Below are 21,897 nucleotides of genomic sequence, written 5' to 3'. Positions count from 1 at the left end.
GGAGTGTGAGGGGGAGAAGCCTTTGCCCAGCCCCTCTGCGCGCCGCGGCCACCCCACCACTGCCACTAAGAAAGAACCATGCGGAGCGGGGAGAGTTGGAGGTCAAGCAACCCTCATTTTATTAGCTCTCACACACTGTTATTCATATAAAAATTTTAGGGCGGCTTGGATACTGTGAACACCTGGTTATCAACTCTTGGCATGAACACTTTGCTGTGCGCTTCACAGATGTTAGCTAATGATTTATGTTTTATACCCGACCGCTTCTCAAGGTATGTTAGCTCAGACAAGTGGTGACTTTCAGGTTTCCTCCCATTATCTCCTCAACCAAGGGTGCCTTTCTGGGTGGAGTGCTGGCACAGGGCCTTGGGCCCCTGTGAAGAGAGCCTGCTCCTGCTTCTAAGGGCAGGGGATTTGGCCAGGGTCTCAGGCTGGCTGCTGAGACCCCAACAATAGTGAGCTTGGGATTCAGGAAGCTCAGAGAGGGGGCTGGGCCTGAGACCCCTGCCTGTGTGACCACACACTGCCAGGCAGGGAGATGTCCAGTGCATGACACAGCCCTGGGCAGGGGCATCCCTGTAGCCAGTGAGACTGTGTTGCTGAGGCACCCCACAACTCGTGAAGGGAATCATGGTGCGTGTCAGTGGGTGCCCAGGGGTGCTCTCAGGCAGGGTTCCCAGGCCCGGGGTGCATGGCTGCAGAATCCGGAGAGACAGCAGCACTCCAGAGTGTGCCGCGCCCCAGGTCGGAGCAGGATGCTTCCCCAGGGCCCCTACCTGGCACTCTGGGCAAAGCCCAGCCAGCAGGCACGGGGCAGTATTTGTTGAAGGAAATTACCTCGGGCAATGAGCACCTCATTAGCAGCATAATCAACACACACGCCGTCCCTGTGCGCAGGCACAGCTTGTCAACAGGTGTGATCTGGCCCCTGCCCTGGGAGGCCTCGCTCCCGCAATTACAGCTAATGAGGGGCCTGCCATGACCTCTGCCAGACTCTAGGGGCACACCCTCTGGTCCCGACAGGTGCGCTGTCAACCTGCCTAGAGCACCCCTGCACAGGACTCACTGTCTGGGCACATCTGTCTGGGCACACCTGTCCAGACATATCTGTCCAGGAACACCTGTCCGGGCACACCTGTCCGGGCACACCTGTCTAGACATATCTGTCCAGGCACACCATCCAGGGCACGCCTCTCCAGGACACATCTACCCAGGCACACCTGTCCGGGCACACCTGTCCAGGCACACCTGTCCAGGCCCTCCTGTCCCGGCATACCATGCCAACCCTGCTTCGAGTCTTGAGCTCCCCTCCCCCACCATGGGGACAGCGGCTGCAGCAGCCTCATGGAGAAGCCCCTCCTTTGTCCAAAGAGGCTGGACCTAGAGTCCTGTCTTTCCCTGCTGCCCCCAGCTGCCTCTGCTAGCAGGCTGCTCCCCAGTTTCCCAGGACTGTCCCCTCTACCCCCGCCTCAACTGTGTCAGAGCTGTGCCCTCTGCGGGCCACCCCTGCCTCCCTGTCAGACTGCCCAGGCCCTGTCAGGGTCCCTGCAGGCTGTGTGGCCAGCAGGCTCCTGTCCCCCTGGTCTCTACACAGCAGACTCTGGGCCTCTCTCGGGTCTGTGGGGCTCATCCCCCAGCCCAGGAAGGTTCCAGACACACGTGGCAGGCAGGTCTGTCCAAGGAGCACCAAACCCACGACAGGCAAGTCGAAGGCCGTGATCTCTGTTCCCGAGAGGTGTCCAGGAGGCTCTGGTCACTTGCTGCAGCCCCAGAAGCGGTGGGAGAAGACTAGCTTCTCTTGGCCTTATTCCCCAGAGGCACTTCTCAGGAACTCTCAGCTCCAGCCCACGCTGGGCATGAACCCACATGCGCGAGAGATATTTTGGAGGTTTTGTGGGTATTTTGGGTGCTAGGGATGGAACCCAGGGCCTCAAACATTTGCCCACTGAGCTGTGTCCCTGGCCCCAGCCCTGGGAGGGGTTCTTCGGGAGAGACTGGTCTCCCCACCCCAGGGATGGGCTTGAAATCTGACTCTCAGGCTCGAAGAGGGTGCGTCACCATCACCAGGACAGAGGAAGTCCTGGAGCGCTGCTGCCAGCTGAGAAAACCAGGGGTGGGGGGCACGGCCCCCACATCCCAAAACGCCTCTGTTCTCGGAAGCTCATCTCAAATCTGGCTTCTTAAACGGTGGGTCCGGCCCCCTGGGGGTGGGGGAAATGCAGACCAGAAATGCAGACCAGAAATCCATTCAAAATCCAACAAGTCCACACCCCAGTGTTCTTGGCTTTGCCCCTCAGAGAGGGAGAGGTGTGAAGTCGGAGCCCCGTCCACCGGTGCAGAGTGGGGTATGGGCAGCACTCCCCACACTGCCACAGCCCGGGGAAGCTCCCAGAACAGTGCTCCCAGGTCAGCCTCTCTGCTCGCTCCCTGGGCATCCCACCCTGTGCTTCCCACAGCCTCCACTCCTACTTATTGGTGGCCCCACCTACAGAAGTTGCCCCCACCTCACCGCCTGGCCTGCAGGCAGGCACACGGGCACGGCCCCCACCCCCAGCCAAGGCAACTGGCTGCTCCTCCCTCCCGTGAGTGAGCCACCCACACATTCCTGCCGCTCCCAGCACCAGGCTCCTCCCTGCTCTCCCCAGAGGCTGTGACTGCTGGACCCCAGATCCCCGAGGAACCCGACCAGAGCAGCTCAGGTTTGGTGGCTGTCCCCAAGGTGATGTGAGGGTCAGTACAGCAGGCCTGGGGAGGGACGGGAATTCCTGAGGTTGCCTTCCTGGGACCCCAGCCCAGTGCAGACCCTGCAGCTGTGAAGTGGGAGCCAGCACTGGACCCTCCTGCCAGAAACTCTGGTGGAGACATGGGGGAGGCCAGCCTGGGAGTGGCCACTTGGCCCACCAGTCTGTCACTTGCCCTGTTTTCCCCAGAGGGAGCCTGTGGGTCCGTGTGGCCAGTGCCTCTGATCCGGGTGTTGCCCGGACTGGCCTCACAGCAGGCCAGTGACCCACCCCTGAGCCCTAGCCAGCTCCTGCTTCGTCACTGGCTCCAGTGGACAGGGAGTCTAGTGCTAAGGCCAGGGTGGGGTCCCAGGTTGGCTGTGGGGGGCCCTGGGGTGCTGAGGAGCAGGAGGGGCCTGCAGAGGGAGCAGCTGCACAGTGGGGGTCAGTGCTCAGGAGCCAGGGTCACGCAATGCCCAGCCCAGCCTGTCCGCTGGTGGCAGTGGCACACAGGACCCGGCCCAGGGGCCACCATGAGTCTGGGTCTTGCCCTCCCCCGTGACCCAAGTCTATGGTGGCTCCTGATGGGGGTCAGGCCCCAGGGAGGCTCTGGGTGCTGTGGGGCCTGTGGGATACAGCTATCACCCAGTGTCTCCCCCCACCTGCTCCCACATTTTCTGGCCCGGGGTCTGGTCCCCACCCCTGACCCAGCCAGGTTTCTCCCAGGACACTCTCCAGACTGGCTTGGTGATGCCAATCATGCCGGGCAGGAGTGTGGGGCCCAAGGGGGTGTCCTGAGGGTTATGGCTCCAGGCAGTCCTGAGGAGGACTCACCGCTGGGCTCTGGGAGAGAGGTGTTTGCTCCTGCAGGTTGCACCCTGCCCAGAGCACAGTCCTTCATACCCCTCTCCACCCCTCCACTCCTCACCCCTCCACCCCTCCACTCCTCACCCCTCCACCCCTCCACTCCTCATCCTCCGCTCCTCACCCCTCCCATCCCGCCACTCCTCACCTCTCCTCACCCCATCCACCCTTTATCCCTCAGCTAGTCCTCTTCCCCTTTCCTATTCTTCACCCCATATCTCTCCCAATCCGTACCCCTCTCAACCCTCCCCCACACTGGCCTGCAGACTCTGAACTTTCTGCTGAAGGAGGTGTCCACTGGCTGGCAGGTCAGAAGAAGGGTCTGTGGTCTCTGATTTTGGAGACCGCAGGGTCCTGCAACCTTGTCCACCTGGCAGGACCGAGGGCTGGACAAATCCTGACATTGATGGGTAGAGGCAGGGTTGGGAGAGGGGAAGGGTGTGGATGCTCCGGCTGGGAGACTGGACAGCAGGCCCCAGCCCTAAGCTTCTCTGTCCCCTGGAAAGACGGGGAACCGAGGAGACCTACCTCCTGGCATGACCCTCCTGCCTGTTCTCCGGGGAGCTGCTGGGGTGGGGTGGGAGCCTGTTACCAGCCACTGCCCACAGGTCTGGCTCAGAGACGGAGCCTCTGGGCAGAAGCCTGGCCTCCTGCAAGGGTGAGCAGGCTCTGGGTTGCTCCAAGAGGAGGGCCAGGGTGGCACAGACGGTGCCCCCGTGGGGCCTCAGGGTTCTGCCTCCCACAGACCATGGCCTCAAGGCGAGCTCACCCTGCACTGGGGTCCCGTGGACCCCGTTCTCGTGGCAGCCTCCTGCTCCTGCATGTCAGCCTCGGTGAGTGAGGGAGGCCCAGTGTCCTGTGCTGTGGACCCAGAGGGGGCTGGTTGGCACCCGGGGGCCACCTGTGCCTTGTGGGGTGATGGGGGCTCAGGCCTGAACAAGGGCTGCTGGGGAGCAGGTATTCACCACAGCCTGAGCAATTGGGTGGCAGAAGGCTGTGGAAACTGCCCCTGAGCCTAAGTAGGGGTGCTGGGTGCAACATGGGGGGCACGGCAGGCACACCGGCCCCAGAGCCCCAACACCCCTCCTAGCCCTGCTCTCCCACAGGACTCCTGCTGCTGCACGGGGCACAGACAGAAGACCGGAGAATGGTAAGGGTGTGCCTGGCGGGGTGAAGGAGCTCCCTGAAGTCAGGTGCCCAGCTCAAACTGTGCCTGCTTTCAGGGCACCGTGGTCCAGAGGCAGCCTCGCACCCTCAGGGGCTCTGAACGGAGCTGTGTCCGGAGCCAGCCAGGTGCCAGCCCAGACCTCAGGAATGGCTGGGGGAGGGGGTCTTGCCCGCCCACATCATGGCCCTTCCTGGGTCTCCCGATCCTCAGGGTGACAACTGAATCACCTGGGATCCAGTGGACAAAGGAGGGCTCACGGGAAGAGCAGGCTGACCCTCACCTGCCCCAGCAGAGAAAGCCTGTCCACCGGGGCAGAAGCCCCAGAGAGTGGACGAGAACCTGGTTCTGTACCAAGACTGGGAGCTGGATGCCTGTGTGGATGCGGCACTACTGGAGGCCAACATGAGTAGGGTGGACGAGGTGCCCTTCACCTACCAGCAGCTGAGGATCTTCAAATGCAAACTGGACCAGGTGAGTGTGGCCCGGGACTGGCCTCACCATCCGTGGGGCAGGCTCAGTCGCCGGGGGAGAGCTGGGTGCTCACAGCCTTCTCCCCACCCAGAGCTACCCAGGGGGCTACCCTGAGTCCCTCGTCCACCGCATGGGGTACTTCTTCCTGGAGATGACTCCTGAGGACATTTACAAGTGGAATGTGACAGCTCTGGAGACAGTGAAATCTCTACTTAAAATCAGCAAAGGGAGGGAAATGCATGCTCAGGTGAGCGCCGGGGGTGGTGGTGGGAAAGGGGCTGGGGGAGCCCCCAGGCTGTGGGGAGGTGGTGCCAGCTGGGGGCTGGGATTTCCTGGTCCCTTGGTACTGAGTGACCGGCTCCTGCAGGTCACAGCCCTGATCAAACGCTATGTGGCGGGAAGGGGCCAGCTGGACCTGGACACAGTGGGCATGCTGAGGGCCTTCATTCCCACCTATGTGTGCTCACTCAGCCCTGAGCTGTTGGGCCACGTGCAGGAGAGCGTGATTCGGTGAGTGCCAGGTCCTGGGCACGGTTGGGCACCCGCCCCGGGCTCATGGCCACCCCTCTCCATCCCCAGGGAAATCAGGGCCCAGCACCTGGAGGGGTGCAGCCCCCAGCAGCTGGACATCCTCTACGACAAGGCCCACGTGGCTTTCCGGCACTTGCGAGGGACTGACTATCTCATCAAGATCCAGCCCTTCCTGGGTGAGCACCAGCTCCAGCCCAGCTGCGGGCACCGCCTCACTGGCCACGCCCTGCAGTGTGCCCGGCTGGGGCTGACCCCGAGAATTTCGAGCCCTTCCTCAGCCACAGAGGGTCAAGGGATCACTATGCAAGCTTGGGGACTCTGTGAAGCCGCGGGCTTGCGGGGGCCTGTGGCCACAGGGTGAAGCCGCCTCCCACTCAGAGCTGTCCCCCGTGGCAGGTGGGGCCTCTACGGAGGACCTGCGGGATCTCATCAGGCAGAACATAACCATTGACGTGGCCACAATGAAGCAGCTCCAACCTGCAGCGGTCAAGGTAGAGCCACCAAGGGGGCGTGACAGAGCACTTGGTGGGCGGAACTAACGACCAGGGGTGGGGCTTGCGGTGGCCGTTGCTGGGCGTGCCCAAAGGCCGGTGGGTGGGGCTTCAGCGTGTTGCTAGTAGGCGGGGCTAAGGCTCGGTGGGTGGGGCCTTGGGCTCAGGGCGGATCTAAGGGCTCTGGGCAGGGTATGGGAAGGGACCTGGGGACGGGTCTTTGGAGAGAGGGCTCCAAAATCTGGAGTGCGAGTCCTCTCGGTCGGGCCGGAGCCTCCGCTGACCCCCTGCGGGGCTCGGGCAGCCCCTGACTGTCCCTGAGGTGCAGAAACTTCTGGGCCCAAACCTGCGGGGGCTGAAGGCCGAGATGTGGAGTAGCCCCGTGCGGGAGTGGATCGTGTCCACGCCACAGAGCGACCTGGACCAGCTCGGACTGGGGCTCCAGGGGGGCATCCCCAACGGCTACCTGGACCTCCACCTCCCAGGTGGGCAGGATGTGAGGGGCAGCGTCTGACCTGCTCCCGAGGCCCAGGGCAGCTCCCGTCTGCTCCTGGCTCTGCTCCTGACCTGAGTCCACCACTCAGACCTTGGCCGGACGTGGGGCGTCGCCCTGCTGTGGAGGCCCCAGCTGAACTAATAAAGTGGGTGTGGTCACTGCAGCCTGCCTTGGTGCTGTGGGGATGCCAAGGCGACCCACTCTCCGCTGAGAGCTCTGTGCCCATCCTGGACGGAGCAAAGAGACACGGGCACGACGGTCACCTGTCCTTGTTTTTATTCAAATCAGGCAGTAGTGTCAGTGCCGCAGGAGCCCTTCATGGTCCTGGTGGAGGGCAGGGGTGGGGGTATGTCCAGCTCCGAGTCCCAGGGTCCAGGAGGGACGGCCCTGCAGCCCTAGGCTGGGAGGGTCAGCCAGGCCCCCTGGGCTTGGGGCTGGCACCTTGGCCTGGGCAGGCTGCTGGCTCCCTCTCCCAACCCCTGCTGCAGTGCAGGGCTGGGGCCATCTTGGGAAGCTGCAGTGTGTGCTCCGGGTGAGCCGTCCTGGCCAGGGCTGAGGCCGCTCCAGTACAACAACCACAGGAGGCCAGAGGGCAGGGCCACAGCGAGGGGCAGGCACCCCAGGGGACTCTCAGGGCTGCCTGTGGGTGGAACATAAGGAGTATTAGCCCCCTCCGGGAGCCCCCACTGGTCCCCTCAGCCTGGGGAAACCCCTCCCTGAGGGTGGGAATGCCAGTAAGGACCCCTAGGTATGGTGCCCAAGAGCCCCCTTCTGCTGTTGGGCTGAAGAGCAAATGTGTCCTTCAGCATGTTATAAGGCAGCGAGGGTGAGGCCCAGAGCACCCAGCTGTCACTGAGGGGCAGAGAATGGGCAGAGGGCCCAAGGTGAGAGAAGGGGGGCACAGCAGCCCCCCCCATGGCAGCCTAGCTGAGGGGTGGCAGGAGGGGGGTGCTGTACCAGAGCTGGGGACCTCGGCGGCGTCCCCGGTTAGGTCTGCAGAGGGGGCAAGCTGGAGGGCCAGTGGGGTGGTGCTGGGGGGGCGACGGGTGGAGTGGCCAGGCTTGAGGCGGCTAGCCAGGCCCGTTTCCAGCCCCAGCTCCCCCAGGGCTGAGCTGTTGAGGCTGCGCAGCCAGGAGCTGATGGTCGGGTGGCTGCGCGCCTTCCGCAGGTCCCCCACGTTCTGGCCCAGCAGTGTGGTCACATTGTCCAGGCTCAGGCTCTGCGGGAGGGAGAGGGATGTTCACCCATGTACCATGTCCATCTGTGGATTGTGGCCACCCATGGACCATGCCTGCTCGGGGGCCATGCCTGCCCGGGGACCGTGTCTGCCCGGGGACCATGTCTGCCCGGGGACCATGCCTGACTGGGACCATGTCTGCCCGTGGACCATGTCTGCCCGGGGACCATGCCTGCCCGTGGGCCGTGCCTCTGCCCATGGACCATGCATGCCTGTGGACCGTCTGACCATGCACCGTGTCTGCCCAGGCACAGTGTCTGCCCGTGGACCGTGTCTGCCCGTGGGCCGTGCCTGCCTGTGGGCCGTGCCTCTGGCCGTGGACCGTGTCTGCCCATGGACCATGCATGCCTGTGGACCGTCTGACCATGCACCGTGTCTGCCCATGGACAGTGTCTGCCCATGGACTGTGTCTGCCCGCAGACCCTGCCTGCCTGTTTGACTATGTTTGGCGAGGGAGCTTGTGGGAACAGCCTCACCAGACAGTGGGCACCAGGGAGGGCCTTAGAGATGGCCTGGAGCCTTCATATATGGACCCCTGCCCTGGAGGGCTGGAATCTGGGACTCCCAGCAGGCCTTGCCCACCTGTAGCACGTGGGGGTTCAGGTTGGTGAAGGTGTCGATGTCCATGGAGACATTGGCCTGTGCCAGATGCTGCAGCTCCTCCACCGGGGCACCACCTACAGGCAGCACAGGTGGGGGCAGGCCACCCCGGGAAGTAGAGGCGTGAAGGGAAGGCACCCCAGGTTGGCAAAGGTAGGAGGAAGGGAACCCAGGTTGGCAAAGGGAGGGCACCCTGGGCTGGCACAGGTGAGGGGAGGGTATCCTTGGGTAACACACATCAGGGGGAGGGCACCCCAGACTGGCACAGGTGAGAGGGGTGGGCGCCCTGGCTTGGCACAGGTGAGGGGGCAGGAACCCTGGGTTGGCACAGGTGGTGGAGCAGGGCACCCTGGGAAGTGCAGGGAGGGGCCGTGGTCTCACCGAGGTAGGGGCGCATGAAGCGGTAGTAGGCATCAGTGGTCTGGGTGCTGCGGAAGGCCTCTTGGGCCTTGGCAAACAGCACGTTCTTGCGGCTCTGAGGGCAGGAGGAGATGTCCAGGGCCCCCGCCAGCCTGGGGAAGGAAGGGGCAGCTATGGCAGGCTGGGGCAACCCCAGACACAGAGCCCCCAGCACACCAGCCTTTACAGGTGTGGCCGAGCAGGGGTGAGTGGGGTAAGCCGTAGTGAGCAGGGGCGCCCTGAGGTGGAGGGCCGGTCCTCACAGGAGGTGAGTTAGGACAGAGGCAGAGGTTGGGCAGTGACTGGAAGTGCTGGGTTCAGAGAGGGCCTGGTTCAGGACATCACTGGGACACCTGCCAGGACTGTCACCTGCGTGAGGCAGTGGGGGGGGGGGGGTCTCTGGCTGCGAGGGCAAAATCTGCCTGAGGTTGGGACACTCGGTTTGCGATACTTGGTCATGCCTGCGATGGCTTGACTCAAGGGCGCCTACCCTGTTTTCCCCGGGGAGGCTCACCGGAACTCCGAGGGCTGGATGGCCTGGATCTGTCGGGGGCTCATCCAGCAGAGGCGGGAGCCCCCGATGGCCACGAGCAGGGCTCCGGTGAGGGTGCCGTTGTGGTCCAGGAACTTTTGCAGGAGGGCCTGGGAGGGGCGGGCCAACAAGTGGGTAGGCGGGGCGGGGCGGGGCCAGCAGGTGGGTGGGCGGGGCAGCGGGGTGGGCGGGGTGACTCAAGTGGGATGGAACCTCACCTCCGTCTGGTTGTCCAGCGCCACGTCGGAGGCCAGCAGGGCCACGAGCGTGTCCATGGATGTGATGTTCCACTGGCCGATCTCGGCACAGGAGTACAGGTAGACGAGCGAGGCCACGCGCGGCAGCTGCTCCTCTGGGAGGCCGCGCGGGTACACCTGCGGGGGCGGCGCCGTGAGTCCCCGGACCCCCGCCCAGCCCCGTCCTGCCGCTCAGCCACCCCCCCCCCCACCCGGCCCGACCCGGCCCGACCTGGCCCGGCCGCCCCCCGTCGCACCTGCCCCAGCTTGGCCTTGACCACGCGCTGGCACTCGGCGGGCAGTGGGTGCTGCAGCAGCGGGTCCAGGTTGGCCCTGAGCACGCGCGGCCCCAGGCAGGACTCGAGCTGTCCACAGTCGTAGCGCACCAGGAAGAGGTCGTCCCGCAGGGTCGCCGCGGTGATGTCACCGCGCACGCAGCGTCTTCCTGTTCAGGGACAGACCGTCTCCCTGCGCTGGGTGCTGGGTGCAGATGTCACCGCACCCAGCACCCAGGGCCCAGCACCCAGACCTCAGCACCAAGAATCCAGCACTCAACTTCAGCCAAGGAACCTCAAGTCCACAGGCCTCAGCTGGGAACCACCCACACCCCTATTCTACACTGCCTGGTGCCCAGCACTGCCCTTCCCTGTGTCCTGTCCTGACCCTCTGTCCTGCCCTGTCCCTCTGTCTTGCCCTGGCCCCACGTCTCTGTCCCTGTGTCCTGCCCTGCCCCGTGTCTCTGTCCCTCTCCCGTCAGGCCCCTGTGCTATCTCCTCCCTCTGCACTGGTGAACAAGCCGTGGGCACACTGACCTGTGCCCCGTTTGGGTCGCGATGACCTGGCCTTGGCCTCGAGGAAGTCGTTGACAAAGCGCTGGGCATCTGACTGGCTGAGCTGTCCCTCCCGGTAGGCGGCCACCATGCTGCCAAAGAAGTCCAGGCCCACGGCCTGGGGGACACTGGGCACTCCACCAAGGTCTGCAGGCTCAGTGTCCCCCTCTGTCTGAGACACAGACCCTAGGGCAGGTGGGGGCCTAGGTCTGGGTCAGTCTTACCTCCCGCACTTGCACCCACAGGCTGGGACTGATGTAGGTGGCCAGGGGACCAAGGGCCTGTAGCCCCTCAAGACTCCAGGATTCCGGGGGCCTGGGATGAAGGTGGAGCAGGGTTGGTATCTGAGGTGCCCTCAGGCCTGTCCTGTGGCTGCCCCCAGACCTCAGCCCCCTCCTCCCAGGCTGCCTAGCACCCTGGGCTATGTCCCTAGATGCAGTCCACCTACCCCAGGGCCGTCCTCCCACTGGCCAGCAGCTGGTTGAAGGCGGCCTGCTGGGCCGACGTGAGCCGGTGGCAGCGACGCAGGTTCTGCAGCACGTGGGGGTCTGCAGCCCTGATGCTGGCCGCGTCCATGTCACACACCAGGGTTCCCAGGAGCTGCAGGTCAGAGGCGCTGAGCTCCGGGCGGGACCCTCCCTGCGGGCAGCGCCAAGGTCACAGGTCAGGACAGCCCAGACCTGCCTGCTGCCCACTGCACCATCACCACCCGAGCCTACCAGGCAAGCCAGGGCCTCACGCTGCAGAGCTGCCCGCTGGTCCGGCAGGTTGGCCAGCAGCTCCGGGTCCCCCTGGGCAGCGCGGCCAGTGAAGTTCCGGCACTCATCCTCTCCCACCTGCGAGAGGCTGAGGGACATGGCCAGGAGGCCCTGGAGGGGGTCCTGAGACTCCAGGGGCTCAGCCCTGGGCCAGGCTCGAGGACCCCCAGAATCCCAGGGAGGTCTCCAGACTCAGGGGGCGCTCTACCATGGGCCTGGCTATGGGAGCCCCCTGACTCGGGGTCCCCTAGTCCCTGATTCAGGGTGACCCCTGACCCCTGACTTAGGGGTGACCCCCGGAACCCTGACTCAGGGTGCCCTCAGCCCGTGACTTGGGGTCCCCCTGCCCTTGACTCAGGGTTTCCATCCCTGACTTGGGGTGACCCCTGAGCCCTGAGCCCTGACTCGAGGTGCCCCCTGGGCCCCGGTGACTCACTTGTAGAAGAGAAGCAGGTTTGGGGGGTGCATCTGGAAGTCTCCCTGGAGGCCATGCAGTGCGGCCAGGTTCGCCAGGCAGCTGAGCTGGACAGGCAGACAGTTGTCACTGCCTGCCCAGCACGTGTGGACCTGGCATGCACCCCTGACCCCAGAGTCCTCCTCTGACCCTCATCTTCCTCCTCCTGCCTCAGTCCCTACAAAGAAGCTGCCTCCAAATGGTCCAACCTGAAGCCTCCGCCGGGGGTGGTGGGACGGGGGGAAGAGGGGACATGAAGGTCCCCTGAGGCGGCAGAGATAGAGCTGTTTGCCCTGGCCCCAGAGGTGCAGGGGCTGAGGTGGGTGGACAGTGCAGGCCCTGGGGAGCCCCCACAGTGCCAGTGCCCCTGCCCGAGCCGTCCCCATCACAGTGGCTCAGAGACCAGCTTCCTACCAGCTGCCTGCAGACACTGCCCACTCCGTACCAGGGATAGTAGCTAGTTTCCCCACGTGCCCTCCTGCCTCACTGTGGAACTGTGCCCCTCGGACCGGACGGAGGACTGAGGATGGAGGGTCCCTGCCGTGCCAGCCTCCTGTGGCGGGTTTCTAGCTCACAAAGTAAAGGAGGACGTGGGATGAAGTTAGAAGACTCAGATAGCGGGCCAGGAGACTTGGTCAGCTCCAAGTACGGGGTCGGGCACCTGCTTTGTCCATGGTCCCAGGTTCTAGTCTGGTACCATTCGGGCCCCAGTGCCTCCAGAGTGACCCTCAGCCCCAAGGGAAGCCCCGGAGCCCTGCCCAGGGTGGACCCCAAACCACCACATCACTCCGTGGATATGTCCACAGATCAGACAACCCACACACACTAGAGAACACCAGCCTCGAATCGATGAGCCCCTGAGTGAGTGCAGGGCAGGCCAGTGGCAAGAGCCAGGCACCCACGATAGTGGTAATCAGGGACCCAGGTGATGGCCAAGCTCGTTAGGGAGGGTCCCCTGCTGGGTGGAACTCCGCAGTTCCCAGCAGAAACCCAGCAGGAATGCTATAAGGAGAGTGGCAGGTGGTGGGGCCCTGGGCTGAGCAGAGCAGGGGACCCGGCGGAGAGTGCGGCAACGAATCAGACACTTCCTGTGCTCCATGGCCGGGCTGGGCCTGGCCTCCAGCTATTCCCCGGGGACCCTCCCGGGCTCCGCTCTGATGACTTCCATCCTGGGTGTTCACACTACATTCCTTCTGCTGCTCCCAGGCGTCTGTGGCCTGTTGTTCCTGGGGAAGGAGGCAGGGTCTGTGCCTCCTTCCTGACATGCAGTCCCTGCCTCCGTCTAAATTCAGTTTTCATTGTCCTTGTTTAAGAATAAGAACTGTCTTCCTGAAGGTTTCCTCCACCCACATGACTCATCTTATTTCAATATGTGTCCCATGGTGCAGGAGCACCCGGGCCTTCTACGTGCAGACCCCGCACTCTCCTTTGCTAGCACCCAGGTGCTATCATCCTTTGAGTTCCCACGTGCGTGGGATGTCTGAGTCCTTTTCCAGTGCTGAGGCTTTGATCTGCTGCGCTCGCAGTGTGTATGTGTATGTGAGTGTGTGTGTGTGTGTGTGTGTGTGTGTGCGCGAGCGTATGGGTGCATATGTATGTGGGTGTGAGTGTATGTGGGACGTGGGTGTATGTGTGTGGGTGTATGCGTGTCTGCATGTGTGTGTATATGAGTGCATGCATATGTGTATGCATGTATATGTGTGTGCATATGTATGTGGGTGCGTGTGTATGTGGGTGCATGTGTATGTGGGCATATGTGTATGTGGGTATGTGTGTATGTGGGCACGTGTTTATGTATGTGTGTGGGTACCTGTGTGTGTGGGTGTGTGTGGGTGCAGGTGTGGGGTCCTGTGCCTTGGATGGTCAGCTGTGTCTGAGGAGCTGGCAGCTCTCTGCTATGGACGTCCACGTTGTGTGGACCTTTTTGTTCTGCTGTGTCGGATGATGCTCCCAGTTGCCCAGTGGGCCTCCCTGGTGGCCTGCCACCCTTTCCAAGGCCTCCTCAAACAAGGGGCAATGTCCCTGTTTCCACACTGTCTGTGGCTCTATCTTCTCGGACAATGGCCTTCCCCACAGTCAGGCTCCACTTTCTTTGTCCCTCTCTGTTTCTAGGTCACTGGGGTCTCCTTGGGGGCTTGTGGCTGGCAGTTGCCAGTGTCTTCTGCTCAGGGGCAGCCCACCCTGTTCGGGGCTGATGCGGGTGGCTGGCCACATCTGTGTCTCTTTATGACACGTCTGTTCTGCTTCCTCTTATCCTCCCTCTTTTTCTGCCGTCTGCTTTGTGGTGGCTGTGGGGCCAACCTAGTGGTGCTCAGAGGGATCAGACTTGGGGTCTCACACAGGAACAAGAACAAACAAGGCTGGGCAGGAGTTCAGGGGTGCCAGGACTGCATGTAGGAAACCCCAAGAGTTGACCAAAAGCCTAGAACAAGGAGTAATTACAGGAGGCCAGTGTGGGGCTGGAGCAAAGTATAGCAGGGGGGGTTCTTGCCTTGCATGCGGCCCACCTGGGTTTGATTCCCAGCATCCCATATGGTCCCCTGAGCACTGCCAGGCCTGGTCCCTGAGTACATAGCCAGGAGTGACCCTGAGCATCACCAGGTGTGGCCCCAAAACAAAAACAAAAACAAGTATAGAAAGCTGATGTGATGTGGGTTATCACACACACGTACATTTATACACACATACTGTTGTGAGGCCAAGAAAGAACCTCACATGTGCCATGAGAGGCTGCACTTCAGCAAAGCATACAGTAGGCCTAAGTTTCTGTTTTCTCCTCAAAACATTTCCTGAAGGGGCTGGAGCGATAGCACAGTGGGTAGGACGTTTGCCTTGCACGCGGCCGACCCGGGTTTGATTCCCAGCATCCCATATGGTCCCCTAAGCACTGCCAAGGGTAATTCCTGAGTGCAGAGCCAGGAGTAACCCCTGTGCATTGCCGGGTGTGACCCAAGAAGCAAATCCCCCCCCAAAAAAAAACAAACATTTTCTGAAACTGTCCTTGGCAGAAGCTATAAATCCCTTAGACCCCACTAACCAGTCCCATGATAAATAGGATATCTCTGCGTATAGCAGGTGGGCATGACCAATTAGCTCACAGACTTATGACTGCTTCATCGCAATTCTTGGGAAAACCGCCAACTGTAACCAACAACTGTGCCAACTTTGCTTATGTAACCATCCACGATGTAACATTCCCTGGAGCTACAGTCGGGGTCCTTGTCAAGACTCCGCTGCATTGGATGAGGCGTGGACCCTAGCTTGAGCTAGCAATAAAGATTCCTTTGCTTTTACATTCTCATTTGTGGAACTGGTCTCTCTGCAAATGGGAAACCCAGAGCCCGGGTATAACACTGTCACACAGATACGTGAGGAAGCACTTTTCCACACCCCAGCAGTGGAACCACTGAGATTCAGGACTAAAACTCACGATGCCAGTCATACTTACATTGAGAGATGTCATTTCGGGCTAAATCTGAGAAAGTGTGTGTCAGAGCAGGAGACAACGGTGGAACTGGGGCGAGGGGCCCCCAGCTCAGCGACGAGGTGGGGGGGTCTGCGGCTCGAGTCGCTGTGGCACAGACACCCTCAGCCCGTCTGTCCCCTGCCACAGGCACCAGTGATGGAGCAGCCTGGCTCGAGGGTCACAGGAGGTCTGTTCCATGGCCAGCTCATCTCTGGGAATGGGGTGGGGCTGCTGGGGGCTAGAGAAGGCCACTGAGAACTGGCCAGGACAGGACACGTGCCTCCCCCCTCAGAGACACCGAGATCAAAGGTGCAGCCGCCCACCCTGAGGCAGTGCCTGGGCCCGTGGGGGTCTCAGATTGGCAATAGACTTTTTTTTTTTTGCTTTTTGGGTCACACCTGGTGATGCACAGGGGTTACTCCTGGCTCTACACTCAGGAATTACCCCTGGTGGTGCTCAGGAGACCATATGGGATGCTGGGAATCGAACCCGGGTCGACCGCGTGTAAGGCAAACGCCCTCCCCACTGTGCTATCGCTCCAGCCCCTCGCAATCGACTTAGGTTCAGTTTTACAACATGTGTGCACAAACAGAACTGGCTGCGGCCCAGAGCTGCCTGCGAGAGGCACCAAGAGGGCGTGAGGAGAGCGGGCACAGTGCAGCGCAGTGGGGAAGGACACGTCTGCAGCTCAGTGGGGTGGGACGGTGGGGACCCCCAGGACATGCAGGATGTGGCTGTGGCTGTGGAGGGGGCCTGGGCTGCCACCAATCTCTCGCCGGAAGCAAGAGCGGGAGGCTAGGAGGGCTCTGCAGCCCCTCTAAACAGCCCTAGAAACATCTCCAGTGGGAGAACTAGCAAATGGTGAGAAGAGAGGGACCCCAGGGGCTGCTCCTGGTAGGTCAGGGGTCAGGGGTCAGGGTGGGTGAGACTCTGACATGGGGTCAGCAGTCCACCTCCTCACAGTGCAGGGTCACTGCGTCCCACCCCTGCCTCCTCCCAGCCCTCCTGCAGAACTGCATGCCAGGCCCCCGCCTACCTGCCAGGCCTTCAGGGGGACCTGCTGCGCGTCCATCCTCCTGATGAGGGCCGAGAGCTGGGCCCGGGACAGCTGACTGGCAGGCTGGCACCAGAAGCCTTGCAGGGCAGAGCTGTTGGCCCTGCATAGGGGCGGCTGGGTGAGGGGTGGCAGGCCCAGACCTCAGAAGGAGTGAGTGGGCAGAGTGGCCGACCCCGCATGGGGTCTTGGTGTCGTCTCCGACCTGCCACCCGCGGGCTCGCAGAGGCTGAGTTCTGGGCTCGTGTCCCCCCACCTCTGCATCTTGCAGGGACATGGCGAGACGCCGGGTCCTGGCCCAGCCCCAGCCCCAGCCCCGGCCCTGCGAAGAATCCTGCTGGGCGTGGGCAGAGAGTGGGCCCCAAACACACAAAGGACAGTCCCAGTTGGGGGCCTGAGACGGTAGCAGAGGCGAGGCCGGGAGAGGAGGTGGAAGCCGAGACACAGGGGCGCTCTGGGCCAGAGTGTGGGAGCTGGACGCTCAGGGCCCCCCACAGGACTGGGCTGGGCGCTGAGCGGTGCCTCACTCACCTCACCCACAGGTCAGCCTTGCTGGCGTCCAGCCCTCCCTCGGAGGAGCCCTCAGCCTGGGGACTGGAGCAATGAGCTGTGAGGGACAGCAGGAGGGCGAAGGCCGGGGCCACCAAGGCACCTGGAACAGAGCGGCAGAAGTGGTGGTCACGGCAGGCCAGCACCAGCTGGACGGGCGCTTGGGTGTGCAGGGGGTCCGGCGAGTGAGCATGCCTAGGGCATGCATGCGTGAAGGTGTGCCTGACGGGTGCGTGCCCTGCGTGGTGGGCACGGACGAGGGGCCGTCCTCCGTGAGGGTCTCACCTGCTCTGGGGCCCATGCTGTGCGGACAGGGAGGCAGCTCCCGGGCTGCGAGTCCAGGAAAAGCTGTGGTGGGAACGGAGGGCAATGAGGCGGGGGCCCCCACCCCACCCACCGCTGGCTCAGCTGAGGCTGCTCAGTCTTTAGGGACAAGGCAGGCCCACAAACAATGCGCGTCTTTGGAACAAAAGGGCCGGTGGGCGTGGCCGGGCCTTTCTTATCGCAGGTCGGGGCTCGGGGGAGCCTGGTTCCCAATTAACACACCTCTCCACCGTGCCCCTCGAGTCCCTGCTGCCAGCACGGGGGCAGAGCCAGCCCACCCCTCACCCCAAGCCACAGCACCCTGCGCCTCATGCGCCTCTGAGGTGGGTCTGGCTCCAGACCCGGGTGTTAAGCTGGGGGTGTGGGGAGTGAGGGTTGTTGGGGAGCCAGTCCCAGACTCTGAGCCTGTGGGCCCTAGCTGCTGCCTGCCCAGTAGGGAGATGGGCACCGCGGAGACTCGGGCTAAACCTCCAGCCCAGGTCTAGAGCCGCACGGGGCCACCCAGCAGCTGATCACGCTGGGCCCTCACCCCCCGGCCCACTCTCACCTGCACACACACCGTCTGTGTGGAGAGGCTGCTCCCCCGGGGCCTGGGTGGATGCGGGGGCTCCTCCAGAGGGGCCAGGGGAACCACTGAGTGTGTCAGCCCCTGTGGCTGAGCACAGGGACGCAAAGGCTGGGAGCAGTGAGGGTGCTGGGGTCCCGGCTCGCCGCCATCCTGTGCCAGAACCTGCCTGAGAGGGCACCCACACCTGCAATGATGCCCGCCTGGCAGACGTGCAGGGGAGGGGCCGCTGAGCCGAGACGTCAGCCCCTGGGGGCCCCCCTGGCACGAGCACCTGCTCCCCAGTCCCAGAAGCGGGAGGCTGAGCTCACGTGATTGGCGACCGCCCAGAGCACGCACCCCCCTCCCCCCGCAGAGCCCGGCTCGGGGTGTCCGCACTGAGGGTCCCGTGTGCCGGCACATGTGTATCTGCCTGGGGCTGGGAGTCAGAGACAGACAAGTGCATTCAAGCTGCGTGTCTCAGCCTGGGAGCACATCTGCACACACATGTGAACATATGTATCTCACTCCTGGAAGCACATCCATACATACATGCAAACATGCATGTCTCAGTCCTGGGAGCACATCAGCACTCATGGTTGAACATACACATACATTTGTGTGCCTCAGTCTAGCAGTACAGGGCACATACATGTGCAAGTATGCATCTATATGTAGTGAGTGTATTGTGTTCATTTTGTGTAACAGTCCTGTGAGAATGTGTGTAAGTGTGCATCTGTGTGCACACGTGTGTATTCTTGGCCCAGAGAGCACACGTGTATGTGTGTGCATGAGTGCAAGTCATGGGGACACTTACAGCTGAAAGTGTAGAGCTGTGTGCACATAAATGCAGTTGTCTCAGTCCTGGGAGTACACTTGTGTGCATCTGTGTGCACACGCAAGTCATGCATGTTCATCTTGATAACACATACATGTTCAACCATGCAGTTGTGTAGACACATACATGAGTATCCCAGTCCTGGGAGCTGGGAACACAGACGTGCTCTTACAAGATGCGTGTCCCCTGCAGGGCAGTAAAGTGGGTGACTGCAGTGAGGCTGGGGCAGATGGGTGTGTTGGGCAAGCGTATGCTGGTGTGTGTGTGTGTGTGTGCTGTGGTGGGGGGGCAGTTTGGGGGGGAGGAAGGGGAGGTGATGGGGCGGACGTGTGCTGAGGGGAGCAGCAGGACCTGTGCTAGGTAGGCCTGACACTGCACAGCTGCAAATCAGACATGGTAGTCTCCAGTGCTGGACAATTCTCCCAGTTAGGGGCGTGCAGTGCAGCAAGGTGCCCACAGGAGGCTGGGCTGGGGTTACTGAGGATAGGGTGGGGTGCTCTGGAGTCCCCCAGGGCAGATGATCAACCTGAGACCACAGAGGGGCGTGTCCACCTGGCAACCCCCAGCAAGCTGTTGCAGGTATGGCTCTGAGGGGCTTGTGCCCACAGGGCAGGTGCTCAATCGAGGGCCATCTTGGGCCCTCTCCAAGTCCCGGCTAAGGGCTTGTGGTGGCTCACGGTGGCTCTTTAGTGGGGTCTCCACACCACCTCCACCAGCTGGGGGCGCAGGAGCCACGGGAGGGGGAGGAGGCTGCTCCCTGGGACATTTGGGACACTCTGGGTGTGGCCAGGGAGAGAGGCAGCACAGGTAAAGGCCCCTGGCCACTTACAGGTGTGCAAGTGGGTGGACAGTGACCCCATGTGGCTGCATCGGGCATGGGCACATGCACTGCCCAGATGGGAGCATGTCACTGGGCAGCTCCGTACAACCGGGCAGACAGATGGGGACTTGGGACCTGACCGAGAGAGAGCAGGGCCCTTCCCGGGGGCTCCTGAGACCCGCGGGAGGTGTGGATTGGCCAGGCCTGGGAAGTGTTCCCATCTGCCGCCGAGAGGCTTGGGGGGGAGCATCGGGTTCTGAGACACACTGATGGCACTCCACGGCTGTCATGAGTTTTTATTCCACACCCGGAGCCCAGTGGGGGCAGTGCCTGGGATCCAGCTGGCCTCATCCCACAGCTGGCAGTCCGCAGGAAGGAGGCGGTCTCCGCACCGCGGGCAGAGGCCGACCTGGAGAAGCCATGTGTGAGCGCCAGAGCCCCAAGCCGAGCCGAAACACGCAGGGGCCCAGCTTTCCTCCTCCAAGGTGACCTGGACAGCGCCAGGACTGGTTTCCCGGAGAGAGGCGGGCCGGCAGCCCACAGCCGGCCACCAGGCTCCCTCTGCTGGCCGGCCCGCCCCTCTGCAGCCACCGGGCCTCACAGAGCCTGCCCAGTGGTCCCGCCTGGAGTGGGCTCAGGGCAGTGATCTGCAGCTTCCCACACAACCCAGGCACACACACTCAGTTGTCCGGCTCCAGTGTCCACTCAGCAAGCCACTGCAGGCGCGAGGCTCGTTGCTCTGCGGTCTCCGGAGGCCTGGCAGGGGGTGGTGAGGGCTGGCCTGGCCGGGTGCCCTCATCTGTGGGCTCGGGGTCAGGGGCAGCCCGCAGGGCCTCGACCAGCGAGTCCAGCGACTGTACGAGTGTGTGGGGGTGCCAGCAGGCATCGAGGGCGGGCAGGAAGGGGTCGGGTGTGCAGGCCTCCACACGCTCGGCGGGTGTGGGGATGCGCAGGTAGAAGGCGTGCAGCATCATGCGGAAAGGACGCTCCTCGCGGCCTGCTGGCTGCCCGTAGGTCAAGTCGCCCACGATGGGGTGGCCCAGTGCGCTGCAGTGCACCCGCAGCTGGTGTGTCCGGCCTGGGAGGGAGGGCGCGGTCAGGCAGGCCAGGCCGCAGCTGCCCAGGTCAGGGGCAATTTGCTTCCACCACACCAAATGACTGGGAGATTTTGGCCAGCAAGAACCGGTGTGGCCAACCCCAGGAGGGACGGTGAGGAGTGAGGCCTGGATGCTGCCAACATACCTCGGTTTCCCCTCCTGCGTAACTGGGACTCGGCCCTGGGCTAGGAGACACAGAGCAGGTGCTGGCCTGCGGCTGCCGCAAACCCTGCGCCCACTCACCTGTGAGGGGCTGCAGCAGCACCTTGGAAACAGGGTCACCTGCATACAGCCCGTGCTCCAGGACCACCAGCTCTGTGCGGCTTGGTTTCGGGTTCTCACAGCCTGAGGTAAAGGAGGTGGACACCGTGTTCTGCGGACTGACCAGTGGGGGCGGGGGGGGGGAGGACAGCGTTCTCCCCAACCCACTTGGAAACGCTGGGCACCCATGCATCCTGCAGGCTGAGCCCGAGGCCCCTCCCACGCCCCAGTCACTCGGCCCCACCACAAGCTCTCTTCCCGGGTGGGGTCTTGGGCCATAGCCTGAGGTGCCCAGGGGTTACCCCGGGTGGGCTCAGGAGGCCACCTGGGTGTCGGTGCCCGGCTCGCGCCTGGACTGCAGCTACACACCCTCGGTGCCCTCGATGCACATGGTATGCGCCCGGCCCTCGGTGCTGCTCCTGCCGATGGCACAGCTGATGGTCACCTGGCTGTCTTGGATGTGTCCCCGCACCTATGGGAAGGCGACACGAGGTCCTGCCGGGCCCCTCGGTGGGGGACCCTGCCCAGGAGAGCCGGCTTACCAGAGCCAGGTAGGCCTTGGTGACTCGCCGCTCCTTGAAGCACCGGTACGCGCTGGCCGCGGCCGCCTTGTTGAGGGCCACGCAGAGCGCCCCGCTGGTGGAGAAGTCCAGCTGGTGGCAGAACCTGGCGAGGGCAGAGGGTGAGCGGTGGCGGGCGGGCAGCGCCCGGCCCCCCGCGGGCCCCCGCGCACCGGAACCCGTAGAAGGTGTCGGGGTCGGCCAGCTCGGGGAAGCGGTGCCGCAGCTGCTTCTGCACGGTCAGCGTGTCGCGCCACGCCCGGCTGTCGATGCGCACGTCCCAGTGCTTGCTGACCACCAGGAAGTCCCGGCTGCGGTACACCACAGCCAGGTTCTCCACGCTGCCCGGCTCCATGGCGGGGGGAAAGCGCGGACCCTCCCGCGCCGCCCGCCGCCCGGAAGCCCCGGCCGCCTCGCCCTCGCGCCCCGAGCCCCGCGTCTCGCGCCCCCGCGCCCGGGACTCGCCGCTGGGCCCCAAGCCGCGCCGCTGGGCCCCGCCCCCGCCGCGGACGGGCGGCCCCGCCGGCCAATGGCAGCCCTCCGTGGCGGCCCCGCCCCCGCGCGCCGCGCCGGCCAATGGCCGGGGACGCCGGGAGC

General features: G+C 63.4%; 3 protein-coding genes across 3 annotated transcripts; 1 reads left to right on the top strand and 2 right to left on the bottom strand.

Annotated features, from left to right (window-relative positions):
* Positions 1-2,669: 2,669 nt before the first annotated feature.
* On the top strand, positions 2,670-6,970 carry LOC101549266 (mesothelin). Its single transcript, XM_055135779.1, has 11 exons — positions 2,670-2,730; positions 3,851-3,892; positions 4,330-4,417; positions 4,691-4,734; positions 4,808-4,877; positions 5,042-5,223; positions 5,315-5,470; positions 5,591-5,733; positions 5,803-5,930; positions 6,151-6,245; positions 6,550-6,970. Exons 3-11 carry the CDS (start codon positions 4,333-4,335, stop codon positions 6,757-6,759), a joined length of 1,113 nt encoding a protein of 370 aa, XP_054991754.1. The 5' UTR covers positions 2,670-2,730; positions 3,851-3,892; positions 4,330-4,332; the 3' UTR covers positions 6,760-6,970.
* A 71-nt stretch (positions 6,971-7,041) lies between these two features.
* LOC101549001 (mesothelin-like protein) lies at positions 7,042-17,290 on the bottom strand. The gene is made up of 15 exons (XM_055135778.1): positions 17,142-17,290; positions 16,839-16,959; positions 16,290-16,410; positions 11,770-11,855; positions 11,295-11,421; positions 11,024-11,214; positions 10,800-10,890; positions 10,558-10,693; positions 10,003-10,190; positions 9,728-9,883; positions 9,492-9,619; positions 8,960-9,090; positions 8,561-8,655; positions 7,699-7,960; positions 7,042-7,381 (listed from the first exon to the last, which is right to left on the bottom strand). Exons 1-15 carry the CDS (start codon positions 17,155-17,157, stop codon positions 7,137-7,139), a joined length of 2,094 nt encoding a protein of 697 aa, XP_054991753.1. The 5' UTR covers positions 17,158-17,290; the 3' UTR covers positions 7,042-7,136.
* Positions 17,291-19,663: 2,373 nt separating this feature from the next.
* RPUSD1 (RNA pseudouridine synthase domain containing 1) lies at positions 19,664-21,794 on the bottom strand. The gene is made up of 5 exons (XM_004604205.2): positions 21,474-21,794; positions 21,283-21,406; positions 21,110-21,212; positions 20,723-20,824; positions 19,664-20,460 (listed from the first exon to the last, which is right to left on the bottom strand). Exons 1-5 carry the CDS (start codon positions 21,653-21,655, stop codon positions 20,063-20,065), a joined length of 909 nt encoding a protein of 302 aa, XP_004604262.1. The 5' UTR covers positions 21,656-21,794; the 3' UTR covers positions 19,664-20,062.
* Positions 21,795-21,897: the final 103 nt, after the last annotated feature.

Source organism: Sorex araneus, chromosome 4 (genome assembly GCF_027595985.1).
Source record: "Sorex araneus isolate mSorAra2 chromosome 4, mSorAra2.pri, whole genome shotgun sequence".
NCBI classification, from domain to species: Eukaryota; Metazoa; Chordata; class Mammalia; order Eulipotyphla; family Soricidae; genus Sorex; species Sorex araneus.
The sequence above is the reverse complement of the archived record's forward strand: the minus strand, read 5'-3'. Positions and strand labels throughout refer to the sequence as shown.